Here is a 20,051-nt window from a genome sequence, read left to right as displayed (position 1 = left end):
TAAAACTTCTAGCTTCCTAGTAAATTAGGATTAAAGACCAGTTAGCCTAGTGATGAAGGTCACTTTGTGATACATAGTTGGCCTATGTGAGAGTCACAGGTTTTTCTGTGAAAGAAATCCACTTCTGCTAAACAGATTTTTATACAGAATGGATTGGTTTTTGCCAAACTGAACTGGTTTTCAAAATTGTAACCAAAAGAAAAAGAAAAATCCTGGAACCGTGAGCCTACACCCCTTTCTGCATGAATATTTTGCATGTCATTAATGTGGACACGTATCAACTTAGAAAACAGAATGAAACTAAGAGCTCATTTCACATGGGCCACCAAAGAATTCTTGGCTCACTTCCACGTTCGGATGTTGTTTGCCTGCAACAAATTCACTAAGAACGCACCCCATTTTGTTAACACTTCCGGTTTAATGTGTGTAAGAGCTCTGTAGTTGGACAGGAAGATTCTTATAAGGCCACATCAAGACACTCTTCCCTTTTGTGAGGATGCTGGGGTCTGATTTTTCTGCATATTACTTACTTGCAGTGAAAAGAGGCTTTCAGACTCCTCTGATCCAACAGTACATTGCATGACCTTTGAATTTGCCTTGTGACTGGAAAAGCAAATTCAAAACTCACTATTACTTTTTGAGGCCTGATTCTCTGCTTAAACTGGCTTAAGTTAGTGATTTCACTATGATTATTCCCTATTTATATTGCTATTTTTGAGGGGAGAACCAAGTGGGTTGCTGGTTAGGTAGCTGAATAGTGACACATGGAGGGAAAAGAAAGAGGCATGAATGTACATAACAGAAATGTAGAAGCCTATGCTCCGTTCTCTGCTTGTGAACAGACCACGTAGCACTTACCTCACCTGTCAGTGCATTGCGACCCCTCTCAGTCAGAACGAATAGCCCTCAAATGGGATTATAATACTTCCCTATTTTTGTAGTCTTTTATCCAAGAAATGCAAAACTGAAAGAATTATTTGCTGGAAGACTCATATTCCCTAGAGTAGTTTGCATTGTGTGTATTTCCCCCAAATCATTTTCATATGACTACTGGAATGCTTCTCAAAATCTCTCTATTTGCCTTTGTGGATATTCCAAAACTCTTCCAGAAAGTCTAAAGTTTCACGGATTTTCTCGGATTATTTGATTTCAACTGGAACGTGACTCGCTTTACTCCAGGCAGAAGAGAAACAAAGTCAGCGTGCATCTTCAGAAGCTGAGCCTGTGTGTATAAACACAGCCCTTCCACTGGTGACTCTTGGTTGTAGAGGACCATAAGCCTGTGTTTGTGCTCAGGAGGCCCTTTGGACGCTCAGGGTGCAGATCATTAGTGCTGGCTACAACCCTGTGGTGTTGGCTCAGCCAGGAGAGGAGGTGCAGGGCGGGTGGCTTCACCGTACAGCCAGGGAATGAGTCCAGGGGGAATCATCGCCCTCTCGGAAGGAGCTGGGCTGGAGCGTCCACCCGGCAGAGAGCTGCATCCTCTGTGCTCACCACACTGAGTGCAGCCACCCAGGTCCCAGGCTGCAGGGAATGCCAGAGCCTGTCCCTGAGAAGTGACAGCAGCAGACAGAGCGGCTGGGAGAGAGATGGCAACAGGATGAGGTGCTGGTGGCAGAGCAGCCTGAGGAAGGAGATAGTTTTAGAACCAGGGAATCTGAGGGACGGGCCATGGAGCCCTGCTCTGCCCTCCCCAGGACATCAAGAGGAGCAGCCCCCAACACAAAGCCAGGATGAAGAGGATCCTACACCCTCCCCCTCACTAAGGAGTGAGTGGGGGCCAGTCCACAGTCAGGGTGGCAGGGCAAGCCCCTCCTTGCCCGCCTCGCTTTCCCAGCTTCCTCTGCACAGCAGCTGGGAGGCTCTGGAGATGGAAGGTCAGGCAATAGATGTGGATGGCAGCTCATCTACCCCAGAGATGTGGCCACGGTCAGACAGACCCTACCTCCATATTATAGCCACCTCTATGGGGAAGAAAAGACAGGTTATAGTTGCAGAGGACTCCATTCCAAGCGGAACAGAGGGTCTGATATGCCAGACAGACCCTCCCCTTCAGGAAGTCTGCTGCCGCCCTGGGTCCCAGGTTAGGGGCATCCCTAGGATGTTCCTAGCCTGGTACAGCCCTGTGCTATTGCCCATTCCTGCTCGTCCATGTGGGATCTCACGGAGCTGCAACGCACAGCCCAAGGGCAATCAAAAAGAGACTTCAGGGCCTTGGTACGTGCGAGAGTTTGGCTACTTGTGTTTTTACAAAATGGAAGTTTTAGCATTAAGATGGAGGGCCTTGCTGAACTGAACTTGTAATATTCCTGCAAAATATGATTGCATGAGCTGTTTTTCACCAAGAAATGGCTGAGCAAGTATTTTGGAGAAGAGAAATGTTATCTCCTGGTACCTTTCTGGCACAGTACAAGATATGCTTAGGAATTTAAGAACTTATATACAACAGATTGGGTAGAGAAATCTAATATATTAAAAGCAGCCGAGTAACTGCCTTGTAATAGCTTTGTGATAGGCTGTACATTTGGGGAGAGGGTGGTGTTGCCCTGAAAAGATGCGGTCTATAAACTTCTTCAGTTTTCCATAAAGGTTGAGGACTTTCCTGCTTGCCAGAGGGAGCTGCTCCTGCAATTGCAATCATGAATAAATGAAGAAATAATGGTGCTTCATAAGATGTGTGCCTCAGTTTACCTATTTGACTCATGAGCGGTTCTGACCTAAGGGAGGTGTGGGGAAGATGAACAGATGTCATCTTCTTGGAGAGAGTTATTTCACAATTTGCAGTAGGTGGATGGGAACTCCCTGCCGGAGCTGTGTGGGCATTAGCAGCCTTTTGGGAGGCCTGGGCTCTTGGGACGTGTTCGCGATCTCCCTCCCCTCCCCTGAGCTGACAGACACTGCTCTGTATCAGGGGGGCTGTGGGCAGGCACCACCCCTCTGCGGGGACCTGGTGGGCGCTGAGCACCCCTCCGTGTCTGGCATCACATTCCACAGCCCTGCCTCCCTCTCTGTGACCTCACGATGCCGGGTGGGTCGGGGCAGGCTAGGAGTCCCCGTCGCCAGGGGACAAGGGCAGTAGCCCACTGATGGTGGAGCTGCTTTGTGTGTCCCAAACCGTGTCCCGTGCGGAGTGGGAACATCTCAGACTGCTTCAGGAGCGCACAGATCGCTTGTCACAGGTTGTCCAGCCTTGCTGCTTGGCTGAAGCGGGGAAATAACTCAGGGTTTTCCTTCTATGAATCTCAACTCCGCAGCTTTAACGTGGTCTGCTCATGAAATAGGGTGGGGAGGCCCCCTGTTCACATAGGAAGGATGCCAAAGCCTGGAGACACAGGGGTATCCTATCTGCCACAAATGAGATTCTAGATTTTCAAAGTCCCGTTGTTGCTTTTTCCAGGTGACTGAGTCATGGCCACTGGCAGGAGCCACCAGCCTGTGGGGCTTCCCAAGAGGGCTGATGGATTCCAGAGCGAAGTGGCAACATCTCGTGATGGGAAGCGGGGCAGAGGGGCAGAGAAGCCTCTGACTGTCAGTACAGACCAGGTAAGAGCTGTGTTTGGGCTGCGAAGTTCCCCTGTGTCCCTCCTCTGCCCACTTCTCCTGTTGTCCAGCAGCACTGGGAAGCTGGACGCGGGCTCCCGTATCTGTGCCACTGTGCTTGTCGGAGGTGGCTCTCGTGGTGCAGTGAGGTTTGGGTTGTGAGCTGCTTCAGGGCAAGTCCAGAGTCTTGCCTGAATGTGCCACTGGAGCCGAGTTAAACGATTTTCCTGGGTGTTCAGCTGAACCAGCTGGAGCGTGAGAGTGTACTTCTTTCCATCCTCTGTGGGTGGTCAGTGATATCTGCTGCCCTGCTGGCACACTGGCCAGTGCTGCTCCAGCTGTACCAGACCTCCAGGAGCTGGGCGTGTGGTGGGCTGCTCCAACTCTGGCTGAAGACTTGGAGACATGACTGGTCCCAGATAGAAGAGGTTCTAAACTTATCTATCGGTGGCATTTGAACAAGTAAAGCCTTTCTGGACCAATTTCTGTAGCTCTTGCTGAGCTGCTGTTTTGTGTTTCAGCCCACTCCTTCTGCTGTCATGAAGGAGAAGTCTCTCACCACCAAGCAGAGGCCAGCCCATACTCAGGAGGCGAAGCTGCCCCGGATTACCCAGCTTCGAGACATGAGTGAAGCCTCTTATCACAAGGTAGCCTTTTCCTGCCCTTCTCTTTGCTTTTTGATGTGACGTTTGCAGAAGGTGCCTGCTTGTAACAGGCTTGCCTCCAGCTCCTCCAGACCCCTTGGTGACTGGGCTCTGTGGTCCTTTCAGGCTGCGGGGGGGGCAGTGGTTTCCTTCTGCTAGGGGAAGAAGAAAGCATATTTTGCCAGTGGGACGTTGCAGTCCTGATCTGCAGTAGGCTGATATAAATAACCTTTGCTGAAGGTGGTGGATCTTGCTGGAGTCAGCTCCCATCCCAGTTACCGTGGGTAAAGCGCAGTGCTGGGGGAAGACCGGGGCAGAACACAAGGACATGAGGACCCTGCTAGTTTCCATCCTCCTGCTGAAACTGTGAAATGCCTGGAGTCAGGACTCCCTCAGGGGTAGTAGCACTGGCCTCTTGAGGGGATTGCTGCAAGGACTACTGCCTGATGAGCAAAGACCGTTATTTAAGCTTAATGGCTCCTTTATATATGTTAACTGGTGAGAACAGGCGATGTATTCTTTACAGTGATTGGGTTTTGCTACTTGTTCCCCCACCTAGGTCAGGAATATTATTGGCTAAGATTAACTGTTAATGCGCTGTGGTATTTCTTCTTGTTACTTTGCTTCTCCTTCTCTCAGCCAAAGTCTTTTCAAGGACAGCCTCCATTTCCCTGTGTCCTTCGGCCTGCAAAAACCTCCACAGCCTCTGAAGGCTGTAGGCCCTGTGATAATTGCTTAAGATTTAACAAAACCAATTGCATGAGTGTTTTGGGTTGGAACAACGTGTGGGAGCCTTAGAAGGGTGTTATGTTTGCAGCCTGCGGGATGCTGCCAGCTCTATGGGGGAATCGCCCTGGGCAGAGCGGAGTGGATGTGCTTTATCCTGATCAGTGGTTTCTCAGATATATGTTTAAATCTGCTTTTCTCACATGACTGCTCAGTGTCCAAACGTGTCGATGACTGAGGTGGGCTCTTGAGCAGAAAATTGCCAGCGAAAGACCTGTTACAATTGGTTAAGGATTGCCCTGGACTGCACAGGAGCTCGGGAACACATCAGACAAGCACAAAAGTAACTAGCAACATGCTGCAGCCACTGGCTTCAGCATGACCAGGTTCTCTGTGGAGGAGCAGGGCACCCACCTGTGCCTTTAGAGTGGCGACAACGCAGCTGCAAGTGGGGAGAAAAAGCAGGGAGGAATTTTCTGATGAATGCCTCTGTCAACACTTGGTGTTAGTGTATGTCTTCAGACATGCTTCTGCAGTGGCATTAAAGAAAACAGCGGTCATAGAATAAAAATAAAGTATCCATTTAAAGTTTATGGAAAAGGAGATGCCAAGCCCACTCTTACTCATAGCTTAGGTGCAAAGAGCTGAATCTTACCACCATCCAGCATTCACCTCACCTCTCTTTTCCCTGCCGTGAGTGTTACCTCCTGGGGTGCTGGTTTCTAGGCTCTGTATCAAAAGAAATACTGAGGGCCATGTGGGGCTTGGTGCCTCGGTCTCACAGTAAAGATCATCCCAAAGTTGTCTGCCGTGGAGCAACTTTGACTTGCTCCATGAGTGCTTGTGGCTGTTTCAGTAAGTGCTCTGGAGCTGTGTGACCACATCAGTAGAGGGCTCAGCTGGAGGTAGGCTCTGCTTTGCCTTTTTGAGAAGGAAGCCTCTTGGAGAAATGCCTACTAAGGAGATTCTTAGTTTGAGCCTGCTTAAAGTGGTCCAGAAATTATTGATCAGCTCAGAACATGGATGGGGAAGCTCCTGTTTCCCCAGAGTGAGCCAGGCAAATGTGCTTCCCAAGGGGCACTATACTTCTGTGGAGACCAGTCTTGGATTCTCATTCATGAATCTTCCTCCCAGCAGCTGAACCACTCACCACTGTCTGTCTTGTGTCTCCAGTTCTCAGCAGCTGACCGGCAAAAGAGCTTCTTCCAGCCTTTCCCGGCAGAGTTGGTATTTCAGAACTTCGTCACCCCTGAGGTCTATGAAAAGGCGGTGGTTCTGAGAAACAATGACAAGGTAAGTGCTGGAACATGAAGGTTTGATCACAGAATCCCAGAATGGTTTTGCTTGGAGAAGACCTTTAAGATCATTGAGTCCAATCATCGATCTAGCCCTGCTAAGTCTGACAGTAGACCGTGTCCCCAAGTACGACATCTACTCGTGTCTCTGTTTTCCTGTGTTCCTCCTTTTTCTCTTCTTAAGCTTGCTTTTATTCCCAGTAAGGCCATGGTGTCTGTGGTCTCCTTCTCTTGCTGCTCTGCCTGCATGGCTGTGTGGCACCGCGGCTTGACTGCCTCACTCACGCCCGGTCTGTTACAAGGGACTTTTTTCCTTCCTCCAGGATAAGAGATACTGTTTGACCTTCAGAGAACGCATTCCCCCTTTGGAGGTGTGACTGCATGGATGTGTGTAGGCAGAAGCAAGCAGGGTCTTTGGGCTGGTTGATGGTGTGACTGTAACTCCGTGCTGCTGGTGTCTTCCCTGCTTGGCGCTTCCTTCCCAGAGAGGTGTTGCCCGTCTGCCTCTGGCCTAGAGCTGTTTGCCCAGGCAGAAGGGATTTGAGCCCACCCTTGTGTGGTCTGCACATTCACCTCTGGAGTGAAAGGTGCTCTGGCAGGGAGGCTGAGGAAGGATTTTGCCAGGGTGTGTCCGGGTCTCTTCTTGTGTTTCCATGAGTGGCAAAATTATAGTTTCATGTCTTTCCTTCAGGTTCCTCGGCTGGTGAAGGTCACCACAGAGATCTCACCATATTTCAAGTTGGTCAATCACGATCTTGCCTGGCACAAGGTACCACCTGGCAGGACTGCAACTTTCCACATCCTTTTCATCCCTGAGGAGAACAAGGTGAGAGTGGAGGCCTCAGGAGGGTCGTGCCTTCAGTGGAAGATGAACCTCCAGGGCTGGCTTTGGAACAGGGCATCTGGTTTTGAGGAACTGCGCTGGTTTTAGTGGGGTGGTACTGGATGTAGGACTGGGGGAACCTCTGTCCATGTCATGAAGATGATGCTCTTCAATGTTTCAGATTGCTTTTATCCTTCAGTGCTGGGCCATGTCCTTAGCTCCAATGAGGTTGCTGTGCTGCTGATGGCTTTGAGATGCCTGCCAGGAAGAGCGTGTATAGGAATAAGTAGGCAGACACATCACCCCAGAGCCTGAGGGCAGCTGTCTTGCTGTGCCTGTGTCTTCATGCACGTAATTGGGGTTGCTCTGCCTACAGGCCCCTATTCCATGCCAAATGCGCATTGCTTTTGCTCAGAGGTTTGACTGTCAGTGCTGTGAACCTTGCGTGTCTGAATCTCAGTGCTGTGACGTGAGGGGTCAATGCTGTTCTCTTGGCCAGTTACCGGAGGAGGATTTAGTACAGGGCATGGAAGGGAGGAAGCATTGCAGGGGAACAAAACCAGGCAACATCCTGCTACCTCTTAGCATGGCTCTGTTGGATAACTTTGAGCCAGCAGATGTTTCTGCACCAGGCCACAGGGGCAAGATCTCTTTGGGCATACCTGTTTTCTCATCTTTCATTTGGTGTTTAGATTTAGTTTTGCAACTTGTGCTACCCTCAAACAGCATGGATATGGAAAACTAAAGAGAAAGTACCCTGTGATCTCTAGCTCCCCATGCTTCTGGCATTATCTGTTTCTTTGGAGAGACTGAGAAATGATTGAACATCATTAATATTTAGGGTAAAAATTATGCTGGCTTAAGGGAGTTCTGCAAGCAACCAAGTGACATGAGCTTCATCTCACTGAGACAAGCTTTGCCAAATACACTGGTGCCTTTAAAATATGATTTATTAGTAACAAATAGTGTTCATTTTTGGGGTGGAAGAGAGAAATCGGTGTCCAGGAAAGGCAAAGTGCCGCTCTTCAAGTTTAGAAAGGCAGCAGAGCAACATATGAACATCGCCACAAACAGAAGCAGGGCGAGGCAACCCCAGAGAGCACTGATGTCCAATACTTTGTCCCTTATCTTACCCTTGAGCGGGTGAGTGTGTGGAGTAGGGAGCTCTGCCAGTGAGAGCTCCTCTGCACAGCTTCCGCCACACTAGGCGGTTTCTGCTGAGGAGCACGAGGGAACTGACAGTGGAATAGAAATGTTGGATAAATTGAATACAGTTTTGTCTTGTTCTTGGTGGAGTGTGAGTCACTGCAGTACCAGGGTGCTGCAGCTCGGCTGGAAGTGCATCAGCAGCGCGGTCAGGAGGGGCACAGCGCCTGCAAAGCCTCCTGTGCTGTGCATGCAGTTGCCTGTGTGCAGAATACCTGCTTTTCTTTGTGGGAGGTGTAGGAGTGCTGCCTTTGAGCTTTCTCTGCCTCTCTGCTGTTGTATCATCCCCAGGGACTGTGGATATCCCCATGAACTGGGGTGAAGGTACCAACTCCTCCATCATGGCTGGAGTCCTCCTGCTGTGGGGTTGATTTACAGAATTCTCTTGCTTTGAATTTGTTCTTCCCTCGGGTAAATCTGACTTCAGCTGCCGGCTGCAAGGACTTGAGAGAAGTATTTAGGACTGGTTATGCAGCAAAATGGATGGCAGTTTGCTGGTGTACTGGGCAGCTGTAAGGGTCCCAAGCCGAAGCCTGGAGGGTTTTGTTTGGAATCCCCCAGACGATATAAAAACGATGTCAATTGCCGTAAATCAAAACAGTTTTCTTTATTGCAAAAAAGGCAGAAGATGAAAGGCAATGTAACATGAGCAGTGATAGGAAAGTGAGGAACAAAGATAGAAACTCAAGCAAGAGTTCAGAATAGGATTGCAAAAATAGTTACCACCATGGGTCTTCAAGGGTCCATGTCTCAGAAGCCTGGTGAAAAGTCAGGGCTCCCGCGAAGAGTTAGTGGTAGGCAGAGGCGAGCGTGCGAGTTTTTTGGATGCTTTTATAGCTTCGTCAGTCCAAGTTGTCGTGTCTCCACAGCTTCACCCATCTGGGCCTGGGCATTGTCACACAGTGTCTCCAGCTCAAGTCTGCGTCAGCTTAGCAACAGCAGCAATCCTTGAGGCAATGATGTTTTAATCTGGCTTTCTCACAGCAGTTAAGGTTGTTGTCACTGTGACAATTATTATTGTTAGCCTGTGTTTGCAAAGAGCCTGAAATGACATGTTTTTTTCAGTGGGTGCTCATTCAAATGTCAGTGGTGTCACTTGGAAAGCCAGAGCTCATAAGTGACTGCTTATCAGATGTGAATAAGAGAAGAGGAGCCTTGTCCCTGTAATGCTGTGGGGAATACGCGTGTGCCTGACACTCAGCTGACATTAAAACAGTTACCGTGTGCAGCTTTTTCAGTATTACCAGGGCCTGAGTGTTGATTGTGCACGTGAGAAAGTCTTTTTGAAAATGAACCTGAGCATCCCCTGCCAAGCTTCAGTGATGCTGCTGCATTTCTGGGATAGGATCCAGTGCTGTGCACAGCTAGGTTCTTAATGGTGCCTCTGATAGTCTGCAGTGGGGATCGAAGCTGGTTTTGTTACTGCTGTAATCTCCCACATGAAATGACTCTGGTTTGGTGCCTCAGAATCGAAGTATCGGTTTTGTCTGGTTCTGTCAGCTTGCTTCCAGAGCAGGTGGATGGACGGGGTTGTTTCTTCCTTGTGAGCTCACAGCCCTGTGCAAGTCCTGCTGCTGGAATGAAACGTCATTAAGGTAAAAAGTACCATTGCGCTACGCGGATGGTACCAAATGCCAAGTGCTGAGACTGTTTCTTTCCCTGCAGGATTATTTGCACGAGCTCATCTGCATCACAGAAAGGGGAGAGTTTATTGTGCCAATTCGAGCTATTGGTGCTCGAGCTGTCCTGGACTTCCCTGCCCGCCTGGACTTTTCCGTCTGTCCAGTCAACTACAGCACTCGGAAGACACTGCTGATTTGCAATGTTGGTAGTCGGGAGGCCCGCTACCGCGTCAGCCCTCGGAGGTAACAGAGCTTGTTTCTTCTGTGCAAACTACTGTTGTGTGATAAACAGTAAACAGAAACCAAAAGGAACCAGAGCGTGGGAGCTGCTCTGTTGCCATAGCTGGAAGTGGGCAGGATGGGGGTTCTGCAGTTCCTTACAGTGTTTGAAGCATGATGCACCTCCTGACAAAACTCTGCAAGCTGCAGTGATGTCTCCAACACAGCATGCAGCAAGACTGATTCTGTTAGATTGAAAGGGAAAACATAGGAAGGCACCTCGGCTGCCTTTGGGCTGTCTGAGATGCTGCATGGCAGCAGCAGCTCTGGGAGCTCGGCTCAGGCAGACCAAATGCCGTGTTCAGAAGCAGGTAAGCTCCGAGCTACTGAAAGAGACATTTAAGACGGTGTCATCAGCTATGTCTGTGTAAGCAAGTGCAACCAGAGATGGGCAATCAAAGTAATTGGCATTGAGGCCCTGACAATAATGCTTAGTGGTCTAGGAACTTTGTTTTGCAAACAGAATAAATAGTGCCTTTGATTTTTACCCTGGGAGTGATCTTATTAGCCTCTGGATTGCCACACAGCTAAATGAATCCACTTCCCCCACCCCAAGTCAGGCCTGGATGTGAGCGTGTGGCTCCGGGGCCCAGGGTGTGACAGTTGGTCTGGCCCCTGGGACCAAATATTCTTAAGCAGAATGAGCTCGAAAGTGGAGCTGAGCGGGCACTGGCTTCAAAACTGCACTGCAGCCTGAGAGCAGAGTGCTAACGTGGGCGCAGGCAGAATCATAGAATCATAGAATAACCAGGTTGGAAGAGACCCACCGGATCACAGAGTCCAACCATTCCTATCAAACACTAAACCATGCCCCTTAGCACCTCATCCACCCGTGCCTTAAACACCTCCAGGGAAGGTGAATCAACCACCTCCCTGGGTAGCCTGTTCCAGTGCCCAATGACCCTTTCCGTGAAAATTTTTTTCCTAATGTCCAGCCTAAATCTCCCCTGGTGGAGCTTGAGGCCATTCCCTCTTGTCCTGTCCCCTGTCACTTGGGAGAAGAGGCCAGCACCCTCCTCTCTACAGAAGATGCAGCAAATGCCTGGTGCACAGGTTGATGGCCTTTTCTTCCAGAGCTTTGTCTCTCCCAGATTTCCTGGAGAGTGCTGGAATATGCTAGTAGCTGGCTTGCAACCTCCTGTCCATAAGTACCTCCAGAAATGCTTACAAACCTCTGCCAGCCAAACATGCCCATTCTCTGGGGTCACATGCACATGGTTTCCCCACGGTCCCCTCATCAAATGCCTGGCGTGGGCTGTGTTGTGGGCAGCCTGTGTTGCTCCTTTTGGTCTCAGAAGGCAGTCACCAGTTTTCCAGTAAAGAAATTAAGGGACTCCATGGTTGATATGCAGTGCTACAGGCTAGGAGAAGTCTGGCTTGAGAGCTGCCTGGAGGAGAAAGACCGGGGGGTGTTGCTTGACAGCCGACTGAACATGAGCCAGCAGTGGCCCAGGTGGCCAAGAAGGCCAATGGCATCCTGGCTTGTATCAGAAACCGCGTGACCAGCAGGTCCAGGGAGGTTATTCTTCCTCTGGACTCAATACTGGTGAGACCGCTCCTCGAATACTGTGTTCGGTTCTGGGTCCCTCACCACAAGAAGGATGTTGAGGCTCTGGAGCGAGTCCAGAGAAGAGTGACAAAGCTGGTGAGGGGGCTGGAGAACAGGTCAGCACCCTCCTCTCCACAACTTCCTTTTAGGTAGTTGTAGAGAGCAATGAGGTCTCCCATCAGCCTCCTCTTCTCCAGGCTAAACACCCCCAGCTCACTCAGCCGTTCCTCATAAGGCACAGAGCCATCATTTGTTCAGGGTCCTTCATGGGGCCAGCAGCGACCTGAGGGCCAACCCTGCCTAGCACAGAGCTCTGAGTCACATCGGTGGCTCTCAGATGCTTTGCCTGGGCTGCCTCCTGTCCACGTGGATGTCATGCTGAGCATGACGGTGACTGGTTGATTTGAAACTCACCGTGGTCCTGAGACCAGATTTTGCTGATCTGAGTGGTAATGCAAGCTGAAAGCTTAGCACGTCCCTAACCAAGCTAACACTTGTCTTTCTCCTCACAGGGGCTGTGTCTTTGCACCAGCTGTTCATTTTGCTGTACCTTCCCTCGATTTTGGTGATGTCCCCTTTGGTGAGTGCACCCCGGGCTGGGACCTTGAGTTGAGAGGTCTGTGTGTGGCCAACATGGAGCACTGCAGCATGAGAACATCCATCACTTGTGTTCCTCCTCAGCGGCCTTTGGGGTGTTAAACCAGGGCTGCTGGTTGCTTAGGCAGTATTCAGCCGCCATGAGATCAAAGGGGACCAAAGGAGTAGAAAGTCAGTGTGTCCTGATATCCCTCGTATCTGTCCAGCCCCAACCTCGTGATCCTTGGTGGGAGAATGACTGTGCAAGCCCATGTCCCAGAAGGGCCCAGGGCGTGGGACTGCAGGAGAAAGGAATTTACGCCACATACGAGCCTGTAGCTGCTCTGGGTGAATGTTCCTGATGCAAAGCAAGGCCACAATTTCCCACCTGACCTTCAGCGTGAGATGTTATGCAGCACTGCAAGGGCACCTTGATATCACCAGCCATCAAATATGCCCAAACGATGGCTCTTCATCAGGCACTGATGTCCTTGGAGATGTGGGCTCCTTCCCTGCTGACAGAGCCGGTGGCTGAGCAACCAGAGCATCTCCACTGAAATGCAGATTCTGGTTTTGCATCTCAGTCTCAGAAAAGGCTTTTTACTGAGATGATCTCCAGTTTAGGTGCAAAATCACTTGTGGATTGATTGAAGGGCCGTTATCATTCTGTGCCCAGGGTGCTTCTGTTCATGGACCATTTAACAAATCGAAGGTCAAGTGGCTTCTTGTGGAGTGGCCTGCAAGTTGTCCCGTGCTCGGTCTGGTTGACAAAAACATGAGATGCCTTAAGGATCCTGCCTAAGGAAACCGCATTGGAATGCTTTTCATCATGCTGTAGTTCCCAAGCCCCTCCATCCTTTGTCTTCCTGTAGCTTCTCCTCAATGCCAATACGCTACTTGTTCACAGAGTTAAGAGGGGATTTTATGGATTCAATGTTCAGAATAAGTGGTCTGTCTGGGTGCGCACTCATAAGTGAAATATAATTCCTGCTGTTTTGGGTGGGGGTGTGAGAGAGCTCCTCAGTTAAAGAGAAAGAAACTTCTTGTGTTCAGCATTGCTAAGAGCAGGCATTACCAAGGAAGCAAGCTCTGTGATCAGTATCAAAGGGAACTTCAGGGACAATTAATTACTTGCCTAGTTTCTCAAGCTGGCTGTAATTCAGATAGAAAAGAGCTGAACTCCAAGCACAGTTTTATCATAACAGGGTATTCACACTAGGATTCCTTGGATAGTTGGGTACATAAATTCATACTTGGGTTGTTTTCCTAGGCTTCCCTTGCACATTGTCCTGTCGCCTCATTAACACCACCTTGAGGCCCATGACCTTCAACCTTCGCATTCCTGGGGACGGCTACGGAGCGTCCAGTGCCACCAGTTATGCTCTGATGTCGGACGACACTTGCCTGTCCTGGAGAAGTGGAGCTCAAGTGAATATGAGGCCAACTGAATTTACCATAACTCCCTGCAGAGGGACCATCCATCCCCAGGAATTCTTGGATATCCAGGTATGGGAACAGTCTAGCCGTACGTGCTGGAGCAGGTGGAGCTGAAGCTTTGCTGTTGTATGAGAGGGTTTTGGTGCTGCTAGCATACACAAGTCAGATATGTGCACTAGTGTTAGGCTTTTCTTGGCTGGGTTACTCTGGGGCATTTCTGCAGGAGCACCATTTTCTCTCCAAAATCATAAGCTGAAGGTCTTGTACTGTATTGTCAAGGAGAGAAGCCATTCGTGTTTTGAGAACTGCTTAGAGCAGTTTCTTTGATTTACTGTGGGCAGAGGAAAGATGAGGACAGAAGGTGGCTGTTATAAAAAGAGAGATGTCATTGCATGAAACAGTTTGTTTTTCTGCTTGGTCTGATTTTGCATCTCCTGTTGAGCAGAAGGAGCTGTATTCACTGCAGAGATCTCCAGAGCAGGCGGAAAAAGCTCTGGGACCTGTGAACTGCACAGTGTAGCTGGGCCACGTTTTGCCCTCAGCTTCCCACTGTAAAACTGAGCTCATTTTGGTGATGTCAACAGTTTTCCTCTGGTTTTACGTTATTGTAGTTGAGATTAAAAATTGGTCCCTTAATTTTAATGCAGTATTGAGTAGAGCAGTAGCCCAACTGTGTTTTGATTTAGCTCATATGTGCTCTGATAACTGCACGGTATATTTAATGAAGTAGCTATTGTCAGAAGACTGTTATCACTCCTTTAGACTGTGCTCTACGCATGGACCAGTAGAAGAATTAGGGCAAAATCCTCCCTTTCCTTACCATGGAAGGAGAACTGGAGGACACCATGCATAGCCAATGGCTTTTGGGAGTGATGAAGCATTTGCTGCTCTTCTCTTCTACCAGGTCACTCTGTGTTCCAACACTGTGAAGAGTTACAAACTGGCACTGATGGTGGACGTGGAGGGCTTTGGCAGGAAGGTGTCATCATTGCTCATCACTGCCAGGTATCTTTACTTTCTTTGCAGCTCATTGTCTCTCTTTGTGTGTTCACCACCAGCACGCTGCCTTGCACAAGCTTTGCTGACTGCAGCTTCCAAGAAGCAGCACTGCCTAGCTAGCCAGCTCTGCTCAGCCAGACGTGAGAGCATCAGTGCTTTGAAAGCAGCCCATGTTGTGAAGCACCTGGGCTCCAGTGGGCAGGCACGGCCCTGAGCCTTCTCCTAAATGGAACAGTAATTATAGTCATTATTGGCCTGGATTTTGGTGCTTGAGGTGTAACAAATTTCCAAAGGGCCACCTCTCCTCCTTTGTGCAAGTGCTAGAGTTGTGCTGGGTTGCAATCAAAATGCAAGTATTGTTTGGGATGCAGTGAGCCTGCTGAAAGCTGCTGTCTGGTTCAGTTAATGAAGGTGCATGCAGGTGGGGAAGGGGCTTGTGGCAGGGCTGGTGAGGGAAAAATCGAGGTAAGATCTCATGAAGGGGGAAGTAGTCCTTGTTGTGGAAAGTGAGCTCAGGTTTTTCTGCTTCCCTCTGGTTCTTTTGAGCATTACCATACTCGGACTTAAGCTGAACCTACAGCCAGGTTCAGTCCTGTTGTGCTGCAGTGATTATCTTTTTGATTACAAGAGGGATTAGTTTTCCTCTCCCAGACATAGCCATTCAGTCAGTATCTGGGCTGCAATTTTGTAAAAGTAGTGCGGATGGGAAGAGATGGTGTATGGACCCATGGGGGTGGAATTAGGAGACGGCGATCACCCACTGCATAAGGGCAGGTGGTGGCAGGTGCCCTGGAACCCTTCAAGGTGCTAAGCCCATGCTGGTTTTGTATTTGCTTTTGTGCCTTTCTGCTTTGTCCTAGAGGTTTTTTAAAATGTGTTAATTGCTGCTGTGGTAGTTGTCAAGAAGTTTAATTTCCTCTGAAGCTGAGTTTGATTCTGTCCCTTACAGGAATACAAGGATGCTGCTGCTGTACAGTACTCCAGCCTCGTGCCATGTGGGGTTATCCAGCCACACAGCTGGGTGCAAATCCCATTTACACTGCAAACGCGGGTGATGGGAGAGCAGGACACTGTTGCTCGTGTCATGACGATTGGGAGGGAAGGATCCCCACTGGTGAGTGCTAGGGGAGATGCATGGGCACTTGTGCTGGGGGGGCCTAAAGGGTACAGAGATTCTTCCTGAGGAAACAAGGACTTGTAACACATGGCTGGTGTGGACAGGGAGCAAGAGGATTCACAGCATGAGCAACAGCCAGTACCTCGAGAAGAGGAAAGATGGCATCCTTTTAGATGATGAACTGAGTGTCTGACACAGCATTTAATGATGGATCTATTAGAAGGGATAGCAAGCCCAGTCTGAAAATCAGCAGAGTCCCTGGGTCTCACACTCTGCTGCATTATTCGATAGAGCAACTGCTGCTTCCTTGGGACTTTGGTTGAGGAGCACACAGGGAAATCCCTGAAGCCTGCTAAAGCAAGCATTGTGTAAGAAACTGTGCTGATAGTCACATCTGAGAAATATCCATCACATCTCTCTGTCAATGCCCCAGCCAAGGCCACGGGCCCGGAGCGGTGGAAAAGCAAGCGTGAGAAACCGGGCTTGTTCATCTGCTGCTGATGGGAGCCTGTGGCTTTCAGACGGATTCACTCTAGGTCCCACACTTGCTCCAGGCTTTCTTTTTCGGTCTGTCAACACTGCAAGCTTCAAAGAGCTGTAATTATCCCTCAGGCTTGGAGCACTCAGAGCTGTCTGACCTTTTTAAACTTTCCCTGGTTTTTTTTTTGATCTTTCCTACCTGCTTCCTGGAGCAGGAAATCCATCTGGTGAGCTTTGGAGAAGGACCAGTTGTCTGCGTGCATCCAAGCAAGATAGATTTCGGCAGTATCCAGGTCCTACAAGATGTTTCCCAAACTCTCCACCTGTCCAACCAGTCTCGCACCCCTGCATCCTTCTGGGCAGAGATGGTAGGTATCTGTGGGGCTAATTTCCAACAAAAGTGACTGGTCCGTAGCAGCCTGTGAATTAATTTTTATATACAACATTTTCTGTCAGAGAGAAAGCAAGCTGTTCCACCACAGTGCAGCAAGAGGAGCCTGGCTCTGGGGGCAATTTTACCTGGAGCAGTCCTCAATAAAATAGGGAGTTTGCATGGCTGTTTGAGCAGAAATGAGCCTGGATCATTTTGACAAGTTCTTCCTTTATTTTGTGGAAAGGGCTTAGCTCTGACAATCATGCTTTTGGAGCTCCAGGAGCTCAAGAGAACCCTGTAGCCCATTGCTGCTGAGAGGGCATGGGTTCCCCTCTGGTTTCCCTGTTCTGTCTGCTTTTGCTTTGTGTCACATTCCTGTTAATGGCAGAGACCAGGGTGTGGATGCTCTCTAAGGAGAGGTATGGCTTGGCAAAGTACAGCTGCACTTTTAATGCTGAGTTCTGCCTCCTCTTTCACTTGTGCAAGGCCAGAATGACCCAATCATTTTAATTAACCAACCCTAAGTAATTTCAAGAAAATGGAATGTGGTGGCTTGTCAGCCGTCCCTTAGGTCAGCATCCGTCCATCTCTCAGATGCTGCTGGTGTCTATTGTAAGCAAACTGTGGTAGCTCTTATTCCCAATGCTAATCTGTCCTGGTTTCCCTCCTCAGCTAGTGTCTGGCTTGTCTTACAGGCTGGCAAATGCTCATGCTGGAGGATTGAACCCAGTAAAGGAGTGATCCCCCCCAACGCCGAGCTGTCTGTGGCTGTCACAGCAAACTTGGATGACACTGAAATATTTAATGATGAAGGTGTTCATTGAGAACAGCTGTAGCTACGTCATCCCCGTCCAGGCTGTTGGCACCGGCATCACAATTGGCACCGACAAACCCATTGTTCCGGAGCTCGACTTGGGGCCCCACTTCAGGTAGAGTATGTCTCAGCTCCTGCTCCTCCCGTGGGCTCAGCAAGGAGGTGTTTTGCCATAGTCCTTCAGCTCGTTCTCCTTCTGCACTCAGGGTCCCAGCACCATTTCACTGACACTACAGGAATTCTTTTAGAAACATTTTATGGCCACGTGAATGTGGGTTGAGATCCTCAAAAGGCACCAAAATGGAAACCAGTTGCTAAATCATCTCTCAGTTACCCTTAATTTTAATGCTCTGTCCACTGTGACTGAGATGATGTTCTTCAAAAAGCTTTCCCTTGCTGTCCACACACAGACCAGCTGCTGGACGGGGATAAGCTTAGGGGCAGCCAAGGTCTGGCTCTTGCTGCAGGTTGGTGCTAGGTTGCTAGGTCAGCCTTTTGGGAGGTGGCTTTCTTGCCAAATGCACAGTCAGATAATGGCTTTGGGGCATTGAAGCTGGGTGACTGCTGTGAAATAGCAGGTCCCATGACATTTTCGATCTGTGCTTCTCTTCTAGCAAAATTCCATTCTGTTACCGCTTCAAGGTAACGAACAAAGGAAGAAAGACCCATTTGCTCTATTGGACAACCGAAGGGTTTTCCACATTTCAGCAGCATCATTGTCTCGATGCCCTCAGTACCACCGAGGGCGAGGATTCCTCCCAGAACCCCAAATCTGCCTGCCCCATGTTTAAGCTTCGACCGCTGAGCATGGAGCTGATGCCGGGCAAGAGTATGGAGATGGTGGTGGAAGGCTTCTCCAGCACTCCACAGGTGAGATCCCCCATGAGGGCTGAGTCCTTCCCATTGGATCACCTCCGCTGGGACTTTTTCAGCGGCCCCTTGATATTTGCCTGAGAAGAGAGGCAAGTGCTTTCAACAAACTGTATAAGTGCCAGAAGTTACCACGGCAGCACCAGTTGCTTTCCTTGCTGGCCACCATCAATTGCTAAGGCTTTTCCATGTTTCTGTAGCTACCGTAAACCCAACTTGTTGATACCCAAATTTGATCTGAAGGAAGCATCAGTGCTTCAGGGGCAGACAACGGGTTACGAGGTGTCCTGTGCTGAGGCAGAAATGAAGGGCAGAGAGTTACGCTTAGACTAGGAGTGCAGGCAGAAAGTGAATTAACAAAAGCAAGGTAATTATCTGGGGGAAGCAGTGAGTGGACCAAAATCCCTTGGGAAGGAAGGGGAGTGTACGGGAGCAGCATTGATTTTCCTCTGTAGACAAAGACAAGCAGCGGGCTTGTCTAGCACTGAGTCCTGGAGGAGAAAATCCAGCACAGTGTGTCAGCTTTAATGATCAATGTGATGTTCTCCCTGTGGGAAACTGTTGCCAAGGATCATTATAATTGACAGCTTGACAGCTCAGCCCAGCCTCTCAACCAGCCCTGCTGTCCTAAGGGCAGCCAGGTCTCGCAGCGCCCCTGGGTGGCAGCTCAGAGGAGGAGAGTTCAGCACGGTCACTGGGTGTCCTCCTCCCTGGACCCTTCTTCCCAGGGGAAACGCAATGCTGTGGAGAAGCTGCCAGCTAAGCCTGGTGTGCATTCCCTGTCTCTGGAATCACTGGGCACAGATGTTTAAGCGAATGTAAGATAGGTATGCATTAAGCTCCTGCTGATAGGAGTGTTTTGGAAGGTGTTTTAAAGGGTTGCCTCAGTGGTAGTTTGAGGAAGACTTGACTGTGATGGGACTGTCCCTGTGCATTTCTGAGCTCCAAGGGTTTGCTGAAGAGGAGAACAAGATTCCAGAAAGGAAATAAAATGGTCTGGGCTCTGGTGAGGGTGTCTTGCCTGGAAAGCCAAAAGGGTGTCTGTGAGTACAGCTGGCTCCCGCAGTGAAAATCTGGAGGACTTCATGCTCTTCAGGCTGGTCAGAAGCCCAGCTCCCTGCACTGCACGTGCAACACAGATGACTTTGAAGACTGTAGGCTCTGATGAGGAGCTGGGTTGTGGCACTGTACCAGAAGGAAGAGTGAGAAATGAAGGGAGGAATTTGGGGAAGTAAAACCATGAGAAATTGGGAAAAGGTGTTGAATAGAAGAGCCTCCAGCTTAAGCAGAGAGTTTCCCTCTGAAGTGCAAGACAACCTTTTCCTAGGGAGATTTCTCTTAAAACCATCTCCAGGAGGGCACAATTCACCCTTGGAATGAGTGCTGCCACTTTACTGGAAGGCAGGCTGGCTGTTTGGAGTTTTCCCATGTACCTTTTCCACTAAGCTTCCAAGAGAGGGTTTGCTGGCATTGGTCCTTCTGCCACCTATGTCCTTTAATATGGTTACATATTTTTAAATTGGTTCCTGCAGCTTTCTGTAAGCATTATGTTAGCAGCGGGGTACATCAAAGCATTAGTCATTTGGGGCAGTAGTTATTAGAGCTGTAGACAGCACCTGGCTCACAAGTGAATTTGTGGCTGTTAGGGTGTAGCGGTGTGGGCATTTGAGTGCAAAATAAATAGGATGCGGTATAAAAGGA

The 20,051-nt window shown here is 49.4% G+C and overlaps 1 protein-coding gene across 1 annotated transcript; it reads left to right on the top strand.

Annotated features, from left to right (window-relative positions):
• The first annotated feature begins 3,408 nt into the window (after window positions 1-3,408).
• Window positions 3,409-17,599, top strand: LOC138732455 (hydrocephalus-inducing protein homolog). The gene is given in 9 exon segments (XM_069879068.1): window positions 3,409-3,543; window positions 4,062-4,187; window positions 6,084-6,203; window positions 6,897-7,031; window positions 9,900-10,085; window positions 15,646-15,810; window positions 16,509-16,661; window positions 17,362-17,483; window positions 17,485-17,599. Coding segments are annotated over 9 exon segments (1,257 nt in total).
• Window positions 17,600-20,051: the final 2,452 nt, after the last annotated feature.

Source organism: Phaenicophaeus curvirostris, chromosome 32, assembly GCF_032191515.1.
Source record: "Phaenicophaeus curvirostris isolate KB17595 chromosome 32, BPBGC_Pcur_1.0, whole genome shotgun sequence".
NCBI classification, from domain to species: domain Eukaryota; kingdom Metazoa; phylum Chordata; class Aves; order Cuculiformes; family Cuculidae; genus Phaenicophaeus; species Phaenicophaeus curvirostris.
The sequence above is the reverse complement of the archived record's forward strand: the minus strand, read 5'-3'. Positions and strand labels throughout refer to the sequence as shown.